At 31.5% G+C, this 17,291-nt stretch overlaps 1 protein-coding gene across 1 annotated transcript; it reads left to right on the top strand.

The window, feature by feature from the left end:
• Positions 1 to 460: 460 nt before the first annotated feature.
• Bma-nmy-1 (myosin heavy chain, nonmuscle type 1, putative) lies at positions 461 to 14,598 on the top strand (the record flags this gene model as incomplete). The annotated part of the gene is made up of 37 exons (XM_043073239.1): positions 461 to 496; positions 940 to 1,095; positions 1,361 to 1,504; positions 1,798 to 1,954; positions 2,434 to 2,461; positions 2,607 to 2,712; positions 2,966 to 2,992; positions 3,851 to 3,943; positions 4,296 to 4,458; positions 4,583 to 4,726; positions 4,872 to 4,967; positions 5,096 to 5,244; positions 5,488 to 5,594; positions 5,786 to 5,972; positions 6,106 to 6,385; positions 6,490 to 6,671; positions 6,829 to 7,013; positions 7,475 to 7,751; positions 7,904 to 8,077; positions 8,189 to 8,341; positions 8,420 to 8,560; positions 8,784 to 8,939; positions 9,054 to 9,202; positions 9,337 to 9,583; positions 9,819 to 9,911; positions 10,131 to 10,589; positions 10,691 to 10,876; positions 10,980 to 11,093; positions 11,249 to 11,398; positions 11,615 to 11,776; positions 11,900 to 12,025; positions 12,133 to 12,338; positions 12,504 to 12,747; positions 13,149 to 13,382; positions 13,709 to 13,792; positions 13,872 to 14,133; positions 14,549 to 14,598. 37 exons carry the CDS (start codon positions 461 to 463, stop codon positions 14,596 to 14,598), a joined length of 5,907 nt encoding a protein of 1,968 aa, XP_042929173.1.
• Between the last annotated feature and the right edge of the window lie 2,693 nt (positions 14,599 to 17,291).

A 17,291-nucleotide genomic window follows, 5' to 3' on the forward strand; every position in this document is an offset into this window, starting at 1 on the left:
TGTGTACTGTTTATATTTGCTAAGATTTCTACTAATTTAAGGTGTTGTTTCTTTTTTTTTTCTCTTTCTAAATTGCAAATGATTAAATTGAAATGCAAGATTATAAAATTCATCAAAATTATAATATTAATACAGCATAATGAATGAACAAATTGAAAGGAGCGAGTGTTTTGTTGTAATAATATATTGATATATACATTTGATGTATGTATGTATTGTATGTTTGTTCGTTGTTTTAATTTTCATGCAAAAATGCGACTTTTTTTCTTTTTTCTTTTTTTGATTTATGATGGATCCCAAATGATAATAATAATAGAAGATGCAAATTTATGTAGTCATGAAGGAAATTATAAATGACGAATAGATATGTGCATTAATTGTCTTCATCGATGCTTGATCAGGAATGGAATTCCAGAATAGAGCCATTCGATCAAGCTAAAAAGAAGGAGCGAATGGTCCAATGGCTGGCACAACGTCGGAGATCTCTTATCTGCAGGTTCATAATGAAAATATTTGTCAAATTTATTATTTCTTTTAACAGATTATAAATATAAATTGTTTAAATTATTAAGCAATCAGAAAAAAAGTGCAGGAATATAGCGAAAAAAAAAAAAAAAGACGAAGAGAAATGAAATATGAAAAAGGAAGAAATTTGAATGAAGAAAGGAAGAATAATGAAAATAATTTGTATGTTTTATTTTGCCATTCATCAGAGTATTCACGAATGGCCAATATAACTTTTGTCATACGGTCAATTGATTGAAAGTTAAACACAGGCTAGCATAAATTTTCAGAATAAATTTGAGAGTAAGATTATATAATTCTAAACGCCACTTTTTCCAGTTTCAATTTTTGATTATTATTGATAGACGTCACATTATCCATATTCAAAGGTTTATTACAGAGACCGTAGAAACGTAAGCGAAATTGATTATTCAGGTGCAAAAGGGTATTGTAGCCGATCCAGCGCTTCAAGCAGAATGGGCAAAGAAAAGACTGGTATGGGTTCCACACGAAACGGAAGGTTTCGTCAGTGGAAGTATCAAAGAAGATCGTGGGGATGATGCCGTTGTTGAGCTTGTTGATAATGGGAAGGTTAATCTACTGAAAATATATATATATATATATCAATGATTTAAAGATAATATCAGCTTGACATTTATTTGTGATATATTTTGGACTGACATTTTGGAATGCAACAGCTTAGGGCTTTTGACTTTATGAGCCTTTAAGTCATTTCACAAGGTTTCTGCGGTTCCCATAGGAATATTTTTCTGTTTAACCGACTGATATTTGTTTAGGATATTATAATACCGAAATTGAATTAATTCCACTGAAAAAATTTTCTTCTTTTTTCCAGCGATTGACATTGAGCAAAGATGATTTACAAAAAATGAATCCACCGAAATTCGATAAAGTAGAAGATATGGCTGAATTAACATGTCTCAATGAAGCTTCCGTTCTGCACAATCTCCGGGAACGCTACTTCTCATCCCTTATTTATGTAAATTCACATCTTTTATTATAGGATTTTGTATTGTTTGAGAGGAAAAAGAAAAGAATCCAGAAACACTAACAGCCCAATCAACTTATGGTTTAATTTAAGTGATTAAAATGGCTGGAAGCGTTAATTTCTTTATTTGTATGAATGGCGCTTGGTCGCATTCGTCGTCCAGTTAAGCCGCGACGTAGAAAACGCCTTTTACAAATTGTCCAGGTTATCATAATCTTGGTATAAGTGGGTATTTTCTCTGTCGACAAACTAAATGTGAAATGCGATGTTCATGTACATTTTAGACCTATTCTGGCTTATTCTGTGTGGTCGTTAATCCGTACAAGAAGCTACCGATCTACTCTGAGACATTAATCGAGGCATTTAAAGGGAAGAAACGTCATGAAATGCCACCCCATATATTTGCAATCGCAGATACTGCTTATCGGTCAATGCTTCAAGGTCATCTATAAACTTATCATTTATTCACAAAAGTAATTCACGAAAGAAAGTATCGACAGGCATGTCGCTTATCAGTGATCATTCATCTGCAACAACATAACCAAATCTGTTGTTGGTGGTGTTAGTGTCATCAATATCAAAAATGTGGAGAAACATTTTGTATTTAATAACTTGTCGCAAGCAATCGATCAATATAGATTTAATTTAATATTTCACTGGTCTTAGGTACATGGAAGTCCAAAAATCCGTAAAACTGTTGATTGTGATGAAATATTGAGTTTGTATAAATCTGACCAACTGTAATCTCTATAACCGATAGTAAAATTTCGCACCCATAAGCATAAAACTCTCTCCCATCAGTATCGCTCTTGGCCATTTTTTGTCATTTCTTTAAAACAAAAACAAAAAAAGGAAAAGAAAAGAAACAGAACAATGTCTAGCAAAAATTAAATTATTGCTGTTATAATTTTCTTTTTCAGAGCGAGAAGATCAATCTATTCTCTGCACGTAAGTTTTTTTTTTTTTTTTTGCCACATATTTAATTTTTCATTTAAAAATGAATAATTATTGAAATTTGGATTTTTTTCCTTTTTTTATTTCCTGTGCTGCAATTCGCGATTATTTTTCTTTCTTTTTTTTTCTTTTTTTCCAGTGGTGAATCTGGTGCAGGTAAGACGGAAAATACAAAAAAAGTTATCCAGTATTTAGCTTATGTGGCTGGTGCAACAAGACAGGGCAAAAGTAATTCTCCATCAAAGGTATCATTTTATTTCATAATTTAGCAACCTCCCAGCGAAAGAATAGAGCGGAGTAATTGGGTAGCATTACGGCTTGAAGAAATGCTACACCGGGTGATCGGTCAAAATCGGATAATTGTTAAAGATTTTCATAGTACGTCTGCTTGCATTTATTGTCGAAAGCTAACTTATTCAGTTTGAATGCTTCCATCAAAGCGTTTACGGTTTAATTTAAGTAAATTTTGACAAGACATAAAAAACTTTTTTGTTACAGCAGAAACAGGACTTGGAGAATGTCATCGTAAGTTTTTTTGCAGCACTTAATATGCTTATATATGTTACTAAGTTTATGTCTGTGAATGTCACAGGTTATCCGTCTTCGTATATTTGGTTGTTCAAGCCTAAAAGTTGATGCCTAGTTTTATTGTCCATAACTTTTTTGGATTCATAGTTTTTCTTCACTTATATCGTTTTGACTTTTTTTTTTTTTCTAATTTTTATTATTTATTGTGTCTTATTTCTGGTTTCATCGTTTTGGTTTACCTTTTCTTTTTAAATAATAAATGCTAGCATATAATTTCAATTTTTGCTTTTTTCCTTTGGTTTTGTAATTTTTTCAATCGAGATTTTATTAAAAATTCTGCTCAGCATTTTTATAATCGTGGGAGCGATTTGTTAACTAGTTAGCACGGTGATTTGTAAATATGCAAAAAGAAGGAAACTTGAAATCTTCTTTCAAATAATAGCAGTATTGATATCATTATTAGTGTATTTACTTTGAATTTATCACTATGAGCACGACAGTGGCACCTTGAATTAAATGCATGATTAATTTACTAACTTGGAAAATTTCCTTGCATCCACTTATTTCATAACAATGTCGTCAAAATTTGTTTAGTAATTCAAATATTTTTTTTGAGCAAAACTTTTGGAACCCCATAATGAATGGAATAGCGCTGAAAAATTTTATTTTGGAATCAAAGCTAGCTTTAAAATTATCGTTTTCAATCAGGGAGAAAAATTGCAGTTTATAAATCATTTGATAAGGAATTTTTCGGACAGTGTCGCAAGCACGCTTGTAATATGTGATGTTCACAGCATAAAATGCAATGGAAATGCATTTCGGAACAAGCGAAACATTTGGGATACTACTTTTCAGGGTGAATTGGAACATCAGTTGCTGCAAGCTAATCCAATTCTTGAAGCATTCGGTAATAGTAAAACTGTTAAAAACGACAATTCATCAAGATTTGTAAGTTTTATATCTTCTCTTCTTTTTCTTAGCTAAAAACCCAAGACCGCCAAAATTAGAAAAAGGGTTCTGAATGATAACAGTATCTGACTTTACATAGTGCCAAAATTTAGCAGCCGAAAAACTACCCATCAATTAAGTAGTTAATAGTCGTATAACTTTAACTGGTCAAGGACAGATTATCTTCAGCATTTATTTGAAGTTTCTAGAATGCATGCTATGGCGTATTTCAATTTAGCTCAGTTGTTACTACTTCTTTGTCGTGATGAAGTTTGTGGTTTCATTTTTGAAATTTTTTTTTTTTCTTGTTACATATAGAATAGGAATCTGTATAACTACTTTTCCTTTTTAGGGTAAGTTTATCAGAATTAATTTTGACATGTCTGGGTATATCTCCGGCGCAAATATTGAATTTTATTTACTTGAAAAATCTCGTACATTACGCCAAGCAACAGATGAACGATCATTCCATATATTTTATCAATTTCTCCGTGGTACTTCTGCAGCTGAAAAGGGTTATTATTCTTATCAAATTAGGATTCACGTTTAAGAAAAATTCCGGCTTTAACAGTCAAACTTTTTTTTTAAACATGAGTCGAACTCATGATGTTTCGTATGTTAAGTGTTCATAAATTTCAGGAAATTTTCTTCTGGAGGATGTTGATAAATATCGTTTCCTAAATAATGGTTATATAAATTTACCTAATGTTGATGATGCCAACGAATTTCATAATACCGTTCGCTCCATGAAAATTATGGGTTTTCAAGAAGAAGAAATTACATGTAAGATACTTTTCGGATAAGTTTCAGCTAAGATACTAATGTAATCATTGTTCGGTTCGTCTTGCAAAAATATGTAAGATTGAACCACGTCGTTCAAAAATGTTTCGAGTTCGTTCAGTTTGCTCATAAAAATGAATTATTCCAGCTGTTCTGCGACTCGTATCTGCCGTATTACTTTTTGGAAATATGGAATTTTTTCAAGAAAAGAAATCAGATCAAGCTATTCTGCCAGATGATCGAGGTTAGAATACAAAATACAAAAGAGTCACTTAGGGTAGTTTTTTTCTTTTTTTCTTTTTTTTTTTTAATATTGCCTTTCTTGTTTTTTTAAAATAAAACTGCCCTAAATAATGCTGTTTTTATTTGCAGTTTCGCAAAAATTGTGCCATTTATTAGGCTTACCGTTAGTTGATTTTACAAAAGCTTTTCTGCGTCCTCGCATAAAAGTTGGTCGAGAATTTGTACACAAAGCACAAAATAAGGAACAAGCAGAATTTGCCGTAGAAGCTATAAGCAAGGTTCATATTTCTTTGGTTTTGGTTTGGTTTTTGTCATTTTAATACTGATATAGATCCTAAATGCCCACCACGAAACTTGCAGTGTTTTTCATCAAGCCATTTCATTTTATTATACTATTTGTTTAAACTTTTGCTGTATTAGTGTTTTTTAGTTACTATTACCAGTAATCGAGTTTACTGTGAAAAATTACAAAATCAAAATTATGATCATGCGTAATTTTTTTTTTACTCTTAATTTTGTAGGCATGTTATGAAAAGATGTTCCGGTGGCTGGTTGGCCGTTTAAACAAATCCTTAGATCGAACTCGTCGACAGGGTGCCTCATTTATAGGTATATTAGATATCGCTGGGTATGTTCTGTTAATTATTTTCCTATTATTTTTAATAGTTTATGTTTATTAAAAATTAAAACTGCTGTATAGTATTTGCTACTTTTATAATGATTCACAACTGTAATTTGAGATTTAGTCTACATTTAGGTTTTAATTATCGGAAACATTGCTGTTGTATGCTATGTTCTATAGTATATAAAAATTTTCAGATTTGAAATTTTCGAGCTAAATTCATTTGAACAATTGTGCATTAATTATACAAACGAAAAACTGCAACAATTATTCAACAACACAATGTTTATCCTTGAACAAGAAGAGTATCAACGTGAAGGCATTGATTGGAAATTTATCGATTTTGGTCTTGACTTACAGCCTACTATTGATCTCATTGAAAAAGTAATTTTTGTAATAACTTTTTTCATTTGAATACTTTCTTGCACCATTCATTTGAATTCATTGCATCAGCAGTTCGTAGTAAATCCGACTTGGTTTCATATCATATTTAAAATAACTCTTTACAATGTTTTAGCCGATGGGTATTCTGGCCCTTCTAGATGAACAATGTTTATTTCCAAAGGCAACTGACAAATCGTTAGTCGAAAAATTGCTTGTCAATCATTCAAAACATCCAAAATTTGTTATTCCGGAAATGCGTGCAAAGTCTGATTTCGCTGTAATACATTATGCTGGTCGAGTGGATTACTCTGCTGATCAATGGCTTATGAAGAATATGGATCCTCTCAATGAGAATGTAGTAGCGTTGTTCCAAAATTCATCCGATCCATTTGTTGTGAGCATTTGGAAAGATGGTAAATTGATTTTGTATTTTATTTCAAGGTGTATCTTGGCTAACAAATTCGTTGAACTGTATATTTTCAAATTCATTTTCTTCTTATTATTATTATTTTTAAAGCTGAGTTTGCGGGCATATGTGCTTCCGAATATAGTGAGACAGCATTTGGTGTACGTACTAAGAAGGGAATGTTCCGTACTGTGAGTCAAATGCATAAAGAGCAGTTAACTCGTTTGATGACCACGTTGCGAAATACGAATCCTCATTTTGTGCGATGCATCATACCGAATCATGAGAAAAAAGTTAGTTATCATTTTTATAGATTATCGTCAAATTTCATATGCTTACAAAATTTATTATCATGCTAACACTACTTGAATTTTTTAATAAGAATATTTTATATATTCTCAAGCTGTAAACAGTATCACATCGTTCGTGTATTTAATCATAGCATTTAAGGCTGGTAAAATATCATCACTGCTCGTATTGGAACAACTACGCTGTAATGGTGTCTTAGAAGGCATACGCATCTGCCGACAAGGTTTCCCAAATCGCGTACCCTTCCAGGAATTTCGGCATCGTTATGAAATACTTACACCAAACGTTATACCGAAAGGATTTATGGATGGCAAGGAAGCCGTGAGGTATCATAGATTTAGATTTTTCTTGAATTTTGATGGGTAATTACTGTAGTAACGTCCTTCCATAGTATGTATTTACAGGTTTTTTAACCTTAATTTAAAAAAAAAAATGAAAGGACTGCCATACATAATATTTTCGTCAAACATTATTTCTCCAACACGATTAGTATCAGGATATAAAATTTCTGAGTGTGTTGCCAGTTTTTTAACCGTAGAATGTTAATTTACTTGACTAGTTCATTTAACTCGTCCTTTTTTAAATGTATATTATCAATTGGAAATCAAACTGTGAATTTTAAAAGCCAAAGAACTTTCATATCTTTCGTCATAATTGGATTTCGGATTACCTAGTATCTTTTTCTCCTCTATTCAGCCAATCGGCTATTCAACTGTTATGTATCAATTTTTTCTACAAGTTAAATGTTGTGATACCAAATTTACATGTAATACATAAATTTTTGTAGGAAAATGATTGATGGCTTGGAAATGGAAAACAATTTGTATCGCATCGGTCAGTCGAAAATATTCTTTCGGACTGGTGTCTTGGCACATTTGGAGGAGGAACGTGATCTGAAACTTACTGGTCTAATTGTATCCTTTCAAGCGCAGTGTCGTGCTTTTCTTGCAAGACGCTTATACCAGAAACGCATGCAGCAATCGAATGCAATACGGGTATTACAAAGGAATGGCTTGGCATGGCTCAAACTGCGAAACTGGCAGTGGTGGAGATTGTTTACCAAGGTTAATATTTCAATTTTTCCAAGTTATGAAAATTACCCCATACCTTCTGGTTGATCATCAACATAGATCAATAATAGGTCGCTGTAGTCGTTCTTGTTTTAAGTGCTCTATTAACAGGATTTCATTTTCTGAAATTTGGCAGTCATTTCCAGGTTAAACCGCTCTTGCAAGTTACGAACCAGGAAGCTGCCATCGCTCTAAAAGATGAAGAATTGAAAGTAGTTAAGGATAAGCTCAGCAAGAAAGAAAGTGAATATGGCGACATTGAGAAGCGCCTCAAACAGTTAAGCGAAGAGAGGAACGTCCTTCAAGAACAGCTGCAGCAAGTGAGTACTTCATAAAGTAATTGAAAAAGAGGTAAAACAATTGAATCTCTCATCCAGATCCATGCACGATCTGTGTTTACAATGGAAGAGTATATATATAAAGTATTTCAGGAAAGCGAAGAACGAGCAGAAGTCGAAGAGATGCGTGAAAGATTGTCATCAAAGAAAGCGGAATTAGAGGATATGTTGACTGAATTGAATTCCAAACTGGATGAAGGCGAAGAACAAGTAGAAAAATTAACAGAAGAGAAGAAAAAATTACAGGTTCGTTTTTCATTGCTTGCATATATTAAATCAAAATGATGTAGTGTAATTTCAGCACTTCTATTTGCATTCTTTTAGGAAACTGTTCGGGATTTAGAAGAACAGCTTGAGGAAGAAGAGCAGGCACGCCAGAAACTTATGCTTGATAAAGTAAACGTGGATCAGCGATGGAAAAAATTGGAGGAAAAGCATGCTGAGCTAGCTGATTCTTTCGAAAAGGTTCGTTCGCTCTATAAGTGCAAAAACTAACTAGTTATTAAGTGCAACAGAAGGAATGAATTTACGGCAACAGTAAGATTTGTTACCCTCCTTTGAAGGTAGACTTCATGAAGTTGCTGGAACGATCGAAGTTATTCTGAAAAGTATTTCTACCGTATGTATACTTCACAAGAATATTTACACCGTGTTTTATTGATAAGATCACAATTATATGCTTTTTCAGTTACTTAAAGAGAAGAAAAATATAGAAGAACGAGCGGCGCAGCTGTCGAATCATCTGTTGGAAGAGGAAGAAAAAGCAAAACATGTTGGAAAACAGCGTTCTCGGGTTGAAATGCAATTGCAAGAGCAGGAGCAAGAATTAAAGAAGGAAAAGCAGGTAAACTTAAGTGAGCTTCTTTGCTTGTAACTGTTTTATGTAATACATTATATATATATATATATATATATATATATATATATATGTTATTTATACTTATGGGATTCTTTTAAGATAAGAATAGAAGTTGAACACGTCAAACGAAAATTGGAAATAGAAATGGAGGAGCAAAAAGAATTGCTTGAAGAGAAACGAAACAAACTAGAAGAATTGAATTCCTTGCTCAGTAAACGCGAAGAAGAATTGACAACGTTACTGACGAAGTTATTTTTGTTTTTTAAATTTGATTTTGAAGATTTAATCTATTTCATTCATTAATAAATTTTTTGCAAGGAAGCTTTAATACTCATAGCCGGTGATCTTTTTTAACATCATTTCACATTTGGAATATTTGCAGGTCAGATGAAGACAGCGCTAACAATATAGTTCTGCAAAAGCAGATTCGCGAATTGGAGTCAGCACTGGAAGAATTGAAAGAAGATCTTGACAATGAAAAAGTGCTGCGTGAAAAAGCTGAAAAAATTCGTCGTGATCTCAATGATGATTTGGAAACGCTAAGAACAGAATATCTGGAAGCAGCTGATAAAACGGCTATATCACTTGAAATACAGAAGAAGAAGGATGAAGAATTAAAAGAACTGAAGGTATTTTCTATATTTTAATAATATCTTTTTTTTTTTTTTTTTTCATGCTTGCAAAAGGGGAATTGGAATAAAACTTTCATCACAATGTAGAAAATAACAAATTCACAATTGATTTATTCCCTTAAAATTTGAGTGTTGCTTGTTCAAAATTTGCTGAATCTACTACCATTTCTGCTGTAGAATAGAAAAAAAAACTCCATAATTGTAATAATTTTATTGGTTTTTTTTGTTGTAGCGCGCTCTTGAAATAGCTAACTCCGCCAATGATGCCAAGGCGGAAGAACTGAAACAAAAATATCAAAAACACATCGAAGAATTAGACGAACAAGTCAGTTTGTACCATCCATTTTGAATTACTTACTTTATTTATCTATCTTTTCTCTTTCAGCAGGTGTAATAGCCAAGCTTAAGATATTAACAGGTTAGATAACATTGGATTATATGAAACATCTTGAATCTCTTTGAAATGGATAGTGATTATTTATGTCCAGAAGAAATCTTACTCTTATCATGAAACAAAATGTGAATTTAATTGCTTATTTTTCAGGTTGAACAACAGAAACGGTTACGTTCTCAAGCCGAAAAAACCAAAAATTCACTGGATATCGAAAAAGCATCTTTAGCAGCTGAATTAACCGTAGTGCAGGCAGCAAAAGCTGAAGCGGATAAAAAACGTAAACAAGCGGAAACGGCATGTGTAGAATTAAATGCACGAATAGCAGAACTCGATTCAGCAAAGTCGGCACTTACGCAGCATCTTGCTAAAGCGCAAAGTGAATTGGATGCCGTAGTGAAGCAAAAAGAAGAAGATGAACAGAATGTTTCTGCTTTACAGCGAAAAATAACACTTCTTGAACGGCAGTTAGCAGAAGCACAAGATCAGTTGCAAGAGGAAACTAGAAATAAACTTGCAATGCAAACAAGAGTACGGCAATTGGAAGATGATTTAGCGGAATCACTTGAAATGCGCGAAGAAGTGGAACTTAAACGAAAGGAATTAGAAGGGGTTGGAGGATTTTTTTCTAGAAAATTTAATTTTGATTCAGACTCTACATATATATAGTTGTTTTGTTCTTATTTGTCAGCTAAGAAAGCAATATTTTTAAGCAGCTTGACAGCGTACGAGTGGCATTAGTAGATGCGAAAAAGAAAGCGGATGAAGGCGTGCTGCAACAAATGGAAGAAATGAAGAAGAAAGTCCAACGAGATCTTGAAGTAACACAGAAGACATTAGCCGAAATGGAGGTAGCACGTGATCGTGTTGAACGATCCAAACGAAAATTGCAGCAGGAGGTATATTTTTCATCCATACTTACATCAGGATTGTTTTATTAAATAGTACATAAGTTTTGAAGGATTGTGTATTTCTGCAAGAAGTGAATTCTTCATATTTTAGGTAGAAGATGCCAATATTGAGCTTAATAATGTGAGAACGTATTCGCGTGATCTGGAAAAGAAACAGCGAAGATTTGATCAACAATTGGCAGAAGAAAGAGCGAATCTTCAAAAGGTAGGAAAACTTTTGTTGATATTCAACTGTGACTGTAAACTTACTACACAGTGGTTTTAATTAAGGTGATTATATAAATTTGAGATTATGTGTCAAAAATGTGCCAGTGAGATGTAATATATGTAAATGTTTAATTCCACAATTATTGTCTTCAGATTGTAAATGAACGCGATGCACTTGCACAGGAGTCTCGTGACCGTGAGACGCGTATTTTATCACTTAACAACGATCTCGAAAGCTTACGCACTCAGTTGGAAGAATCAGAACGTGTAAAACGTATGCTACAAATGGAGCTTGATGAATCGGTCAGTTTTACATAAAAAGAAGGAGAAGGGAAGCGAAAAGCATAATAACTACATCATTTTAACATTTTAACTAAAAAGTATAAAAAATATTGGTAATAGTAATATGAATGTGGAAATTAAGAATCGCTTTTAAGTGATATCATGGTTTTAAATGATTCGTTTGAAATAAATAATGTTACTGCTTTTTCTTCCTTTCTAAATGGATCTTTTTTTCAGGTATCCTCAAAGGATGACGTAGGAAAAAATGTGCATGAGCTGGAGAAAGCAAAACGCCAGTTGGAAGCGGAATTGCAAGAGCAGCGAGCTCAAATTGAAGAGCTCGAAGATGCTGTTCAAATAGCAGAAGATGCTCGGCTTCGGTTAGATGTCAACCTTCAGGTTCTTATTTGTGAATTGTCAAACTATGGATATTCATGTCTTTTTGATGACTTTCCCTTCATTTAGCTAATTAAATGAAAACATTACGTTAATAAATATAGTCAGCCTAAATTTTACTTATAGGCTTTAAAAAGTGAGCAAGAAAGAATGCTAGCAGCAAAAGAGCAGGAAAGTGAAGAGAAGCGTCGTTCATTGCTGAAGCAAATCCGAGATCTCGAAAATGAGCTTGAAAACGAGCGTCGTACACGCGTGAGAATTGTTTTCTATGAACTTCAATTTTCATGCAGTAATGAAAAACTTGCAGAAAAATGAATTGCAGCGATTTCATTTTACAAATTTGAGAGATCAGTTTTTAGACTGGCGCCGTTTCTAATAGGAAGAAGATCGAATCTCAGCTGATGGAAATGGAACAGCAATTAGAACTTGCTAATAGATTGAAGGATGATTACAGTCGACAGTTCAAAAAATACCAACAAATTATCAAAGATATGCAGCATGACAATGAGGAGGTTCGACAGTCGAAAGAAGAACTTGCAAATTCTTTACGTGAAATGGAACGAAAGTAAGCTGTTTCCTTTTTTTTTTTTTTTTTTTTTTGTTTGTTTGTTTGTTTGCAATTCATGGACTAATTACAGTCTACTCGATGGTTTTGTCATTCATATTTTAAATACTTTTTTATTTTTATTCGTCTTTAGAGTTTTCCTTCCAGTCATGGAGTAATTTATAGATTACGTACACTTGATGCTGAAAATACCCGACTGCTGGAAGCTAATGAAAGTTTGATGAGTCAAAAGAGACAACTGGAAGCGGAAAAGGATGAGTTAGAAGATGCAAGGAGTCGAGGTGGTGGTATGAATGTCGATGAACGTCGAAGACTTGAAGCAAAAGTTGCTGCTTTAGAGGAAGAAGTAGAGGAAGAGCAAAGTCTTGCTGAATTAGCGCTTGATAAACAGCGTAAGGCGCAGATGCAGGTAAGGAAGATGAAGATTTTAGCAACATTTTTTCTTGTCTTTCTTTTTATTTGATGACAGTTATTAAAAAGAAAGTGAAAAATGTTATTTTAAAAAATGGAAGATATTCATAAATTATTCAAGTTTAACCGATGACATTGATATTATACAAATACAAAAGGCCGCAGCTTATCTTTTTTGGTTCATTTTGTAATTTAGTCGTTTTAAGATAACAACTTTAGAATAACACTTATTGATCAAAATAACATCGTCATGTTAGCTACTTTAAATTACACTACTATAAATTTTTAATAGCCATGGATTCTACTACTACATTTTTAATGTTATCTGTTACTTCCTTTAATATTTCTACATTCAGGTCATTTTTTGTTGAAAGATTTATTTTCTTTTTTCTTTTGAAGGTTGAACAACTAACCACAGAATTGTCGGTTGAACGTTCTACAACGCAAAAACTGGAAACCGAAAAGCAGGCAATGGAGCGTGCAAATCGTGAACTGAAAAATAAAGTATCGGAATTGGAAACATCGGCACAAACTCGTTCCAGGGCTCAAATAGCTGCACTTGAAGCAAAGATACAATATTTGGAAGAGCAGTATAATGCGGAAAGCCAAGAACGTGCAAATGCTACTCGACAAGTTAGTTTATCATTCGTAATATTTGCTTGTTTAGTTTATTTCGATTAATGAATATGATGGTTTTGAAAATTTTTATGTAAATGTTTTATGTAGAGAAGTTGCTATATCAACAGAAAATAACATGTATGTGAGCTTACCATGAAATTGTTAGTGATGACTAACATTACGGGTATCTTTTCGGAAGCCTGTCATGCAAATTACTTTCATGATCAAATACTACTGATTATACTCAGTTCTGTTTACAGTTCCATGGATTAGATAAATATTAAAATTTTTTCATTTAAAACGAAGAAAATGAATTTGTTCAAATTAAAGATTTGTTTTAGTATCGACGTATTGAGAAGCGTTTGGCTGATGCGATATTACAACTAGAGGATGAACGTCGAAATACGGAACAAAATAAGGAACAGGTTCATGATAACAGCTTTTTTAACGTCGATTGTGTATGATCCTTTTACTTTCAGTTAGAAATTATTTTCTCTGTTGCAGGCAGAAAGGGAAAAAACTCGAGTACGGCAAATTCGGCGACGGCTTGATGAAATGGAGGAAGAATTGATACGAGAACAAACAAAAGCACGGAATTTGCAACGAATGATTGATGATTTAAATGCTGCAAATGATACGTTAGCTCGTGATAACACCAGTCTACGTGGCCAACGACGTCCTGTTCGTGATACATTACTGGGTGGTAGACGTGTTCACATACGCAATAGCAGTCCACATGATGATTTGGATAGCATAGGAACTGAAGGTAATCGTCATAAATTTCCTCTTAGTAGGAAGTTAATTCTAACTTAATTTTGTTTGATGCTCTTTGATCAGAAAATTACTTGCTTATTTCTTACCGCTGTTCAGTTTTTTATCCTGAATATCCTGTTCTGATTTTCCTCAGTGACAACCATCCCATTTTTTTCTTTCTCGTGAGTTTCAGAAATTTTGACGAAATTATTTGCTTGGCATTTTGCCGATAGTTATGCTGTAACAAAAGAATCAGTGCAGTGAAGAATGAAGAAATTATAATATATCTCATATTAAATCTGCTCATTAATAAGAATACACACAGTAAGAATATGAAAAGCAGTACATAAATCTGTTGAAACTGACGATTTAAGATTATTTCCCCTTGTAGTGAATTTAAAAATTATAGGAAAATTATTAAGTTTCAGGTTCTGACATGACGGACGATGCAAAACGCGGCTTACCGCTAAAGGAGTGAAATTTTGAAATGTTAAATGTGATTTTTTGAAAGGAAAAGCAGGATTGGAATGTTTTATAATACATGACATGCCTTACAAAAAAAATGTGTTGAATTCCCAAAATGTTACCAATGATGCCTTTTTTTTTTTTTTTTTTCATTTTACTTTGCAATGGATTGTTCTGATTCACACTGCGACAGTTTCCTTCCTTCTTCTAGAGCAGAATTCGTTGTTTGATTTTCAAAGTGGTATTTATTATTTGCCATTTGGTTATTCACTTAAAATTAGAATAACAATATCTGATAAAAAAGCAGGTATTATCACTGTTACTATATTATTATTATTATTATTATTATTATTATTATTATTACTGTTATTATCATTATTATTAATTATTATTATACTATTATTATTGTTATTATTACTTTGAATAGTGAATTGAAAAGTTGTTCATAGTGTTTATTACTGGTATATGTTTTTGTTCGTCGTCACTGTTCTCTTATGTTTACTGTTTAGGAAATGATGACAGCAGATATAGTTACATTTGTTACTGCTAATATTAGTCTTCTGCTATTGCTATTAATACAAAAATAGCAATTCTATGCTACTAACATAACACTACTACTAATATAATTTTTTGACTATCTTTTGCTATCTATCATTTTCCTACCTTGGATTACTTTTTCAGTTTTTTCTTTTTTTTTTTTTTCTTTTTTTGAGGAGGGTCATTTATTGGTTATTATTTATATGTGATGCTGTGCAGTGGTTTCTTTTTTTCATCAAATTTTGTTTCATGAAAATTACAAATATACACACACAAACACACACACACACACATACATTCATACACATGCATTGTACATCATAATGTTTCCGAAAATGCCCTTGACTATATAACCGGTGCCTCCGTTATGTATTGTGCACCTTTCCAGCAATCTTGAATTCCATACATTCCTGAACTAACTCATTTTCTTACTGCTTTATATGTTTACAATGAATATTTGAAGTTGTTTATTCAAAGCATTTGTTTGTTAGTAAAAAGAAAAAAAAAATTAGTCATGCCTTTTTTTTTATTTTTTATTTTTGCATTTTATGAAAATTTTATGAAAATGAAATATATGAAATCTAATCGATGCATTAGTCTATCCATTAATTATTTCCGAAAAGAGATGAATTGAATACGAAGAGAAGAGTCGGCGCAATTATCACTTTTGGGAATGCATTCCAAAATTTACAAAAAAAAAAATCGTGAAGTTCAGATGAAAAGGATGTTTTATTTCTGTATGCTATTCATTATGTCAGTGATAGTAATTGAATAATTTGTCAGGTTCCTCAAAAAAGAAAAAAAAGAAGGGAAACCTGAAGTGATATAAAATTGAAGCAGTGAAAAAATATATAATTAAGCCTACAGGAAAAGATAGCAATTGAAATAGTGGATGATGAAAATTTGATTTATCCTGCCGGTTAAACTTGGCTGGGATGAAATAAAATAATCAGAAAATTTATTTTACAATCATTTGTTCTATTTTTCTATTTTCATTTAAATGATTAAATTATACACTATTTAATATAATGATTTTAATTTAAATTATTTAATTCAATTTCCTAATGATACTTTATAAGCTAGAATCTGTAGAGAAAAAAAGCTTCAAATATTTTCATTGATATTATTTGCTATTTTAATGAAAATAATTTTTTACTACTGATTAATTGTGATAGTTTGTCATTTGATTATAATTAAAATTTTAATTTTCAATCAATTAAGTCTAGTTTTTTTTTTTTTTTTATTTTCTATTTTAATAAATTATTATCCTCTTATTTCTCAAACAATAAAAATTATATTGTTAATGTTACGTTACTTAATCGTGTTTCCTATGTAACAATAAATTATATCATCAATGAGATCAAATCTTTTCTGTTTCATTTTATCAAACTTTTAAACTAAAAATAAAGAAAAGAAAAAATAATTTAGTAAAAATAATGTAAATAATAACATCAAATTGTGAAAAAGTTTGATGAATATCAATATGTATAATTAATAAGATTACTCTGTCAATTCTGTTGATCTTATATTGCTTATTCATTATCTATTTGTCATTTTTATTTCACTAAAACCTTTTTTATTCTTAAAATTTTCTTCATGCTTCTTTTTTAATGCTAATTATATTGATTAAATGACTCAAAAAAAATTTTCATGCAAAATATATACACATTCAGCGTGTTTTTTTTCTTCCCTAGCAATAATTTTAACAGCAAATAAAACTTTATTTCTTAGAAAATAATCGATGATTTTATTTTCAAAAATATTTGTAATTATTTCAATTAAATTCAAAAATTTTTCCATTTTATTTCATGAAGGTAAAGGTTTTAGTCTTTCACTTCTGTCTCATAAAGTTTCTTTATTATGGAAAGGAAATGGTATAACATTCAATTTCTGTTCCATTTTTTTTTTCTTTTTCATATTTGAATAAAAAGCCAAGAAAATTTCATTTTTCCTAAAATTCATGATAATTCAGAAAAATTTCTCTTTCATTCCATAAAATTTTGGTATTCAAACTTGCTTTTCCTTCATTTTTGGTTTTTTTTTTTTTCTTTTTATTGAATATATTTTCTACATCATAAATCATTTTAAAATTCAATTTAGCAAATATTTAAGCATTTCTAAACATTTCTTTCATATAATTAATACTTATGATTAAAGGATTTTATATTT

The sequence above is a fragment of the Brugia malayi genome, assembly GCF_000002995.4.
Source record: "Brugia malayi strain FR3 genome assembly, contig: Bm_v4_ChrX_scaffold_001, whole genome shotgun sequence".
In the NCBI taxonomy this organism is placed as follows: domain Eukaryota; kingdom Metazoa; phylum Nematoda; class Chromadorea; order Rhabditida; family Onchocercidae; genus Brugia; species Brugia malayi.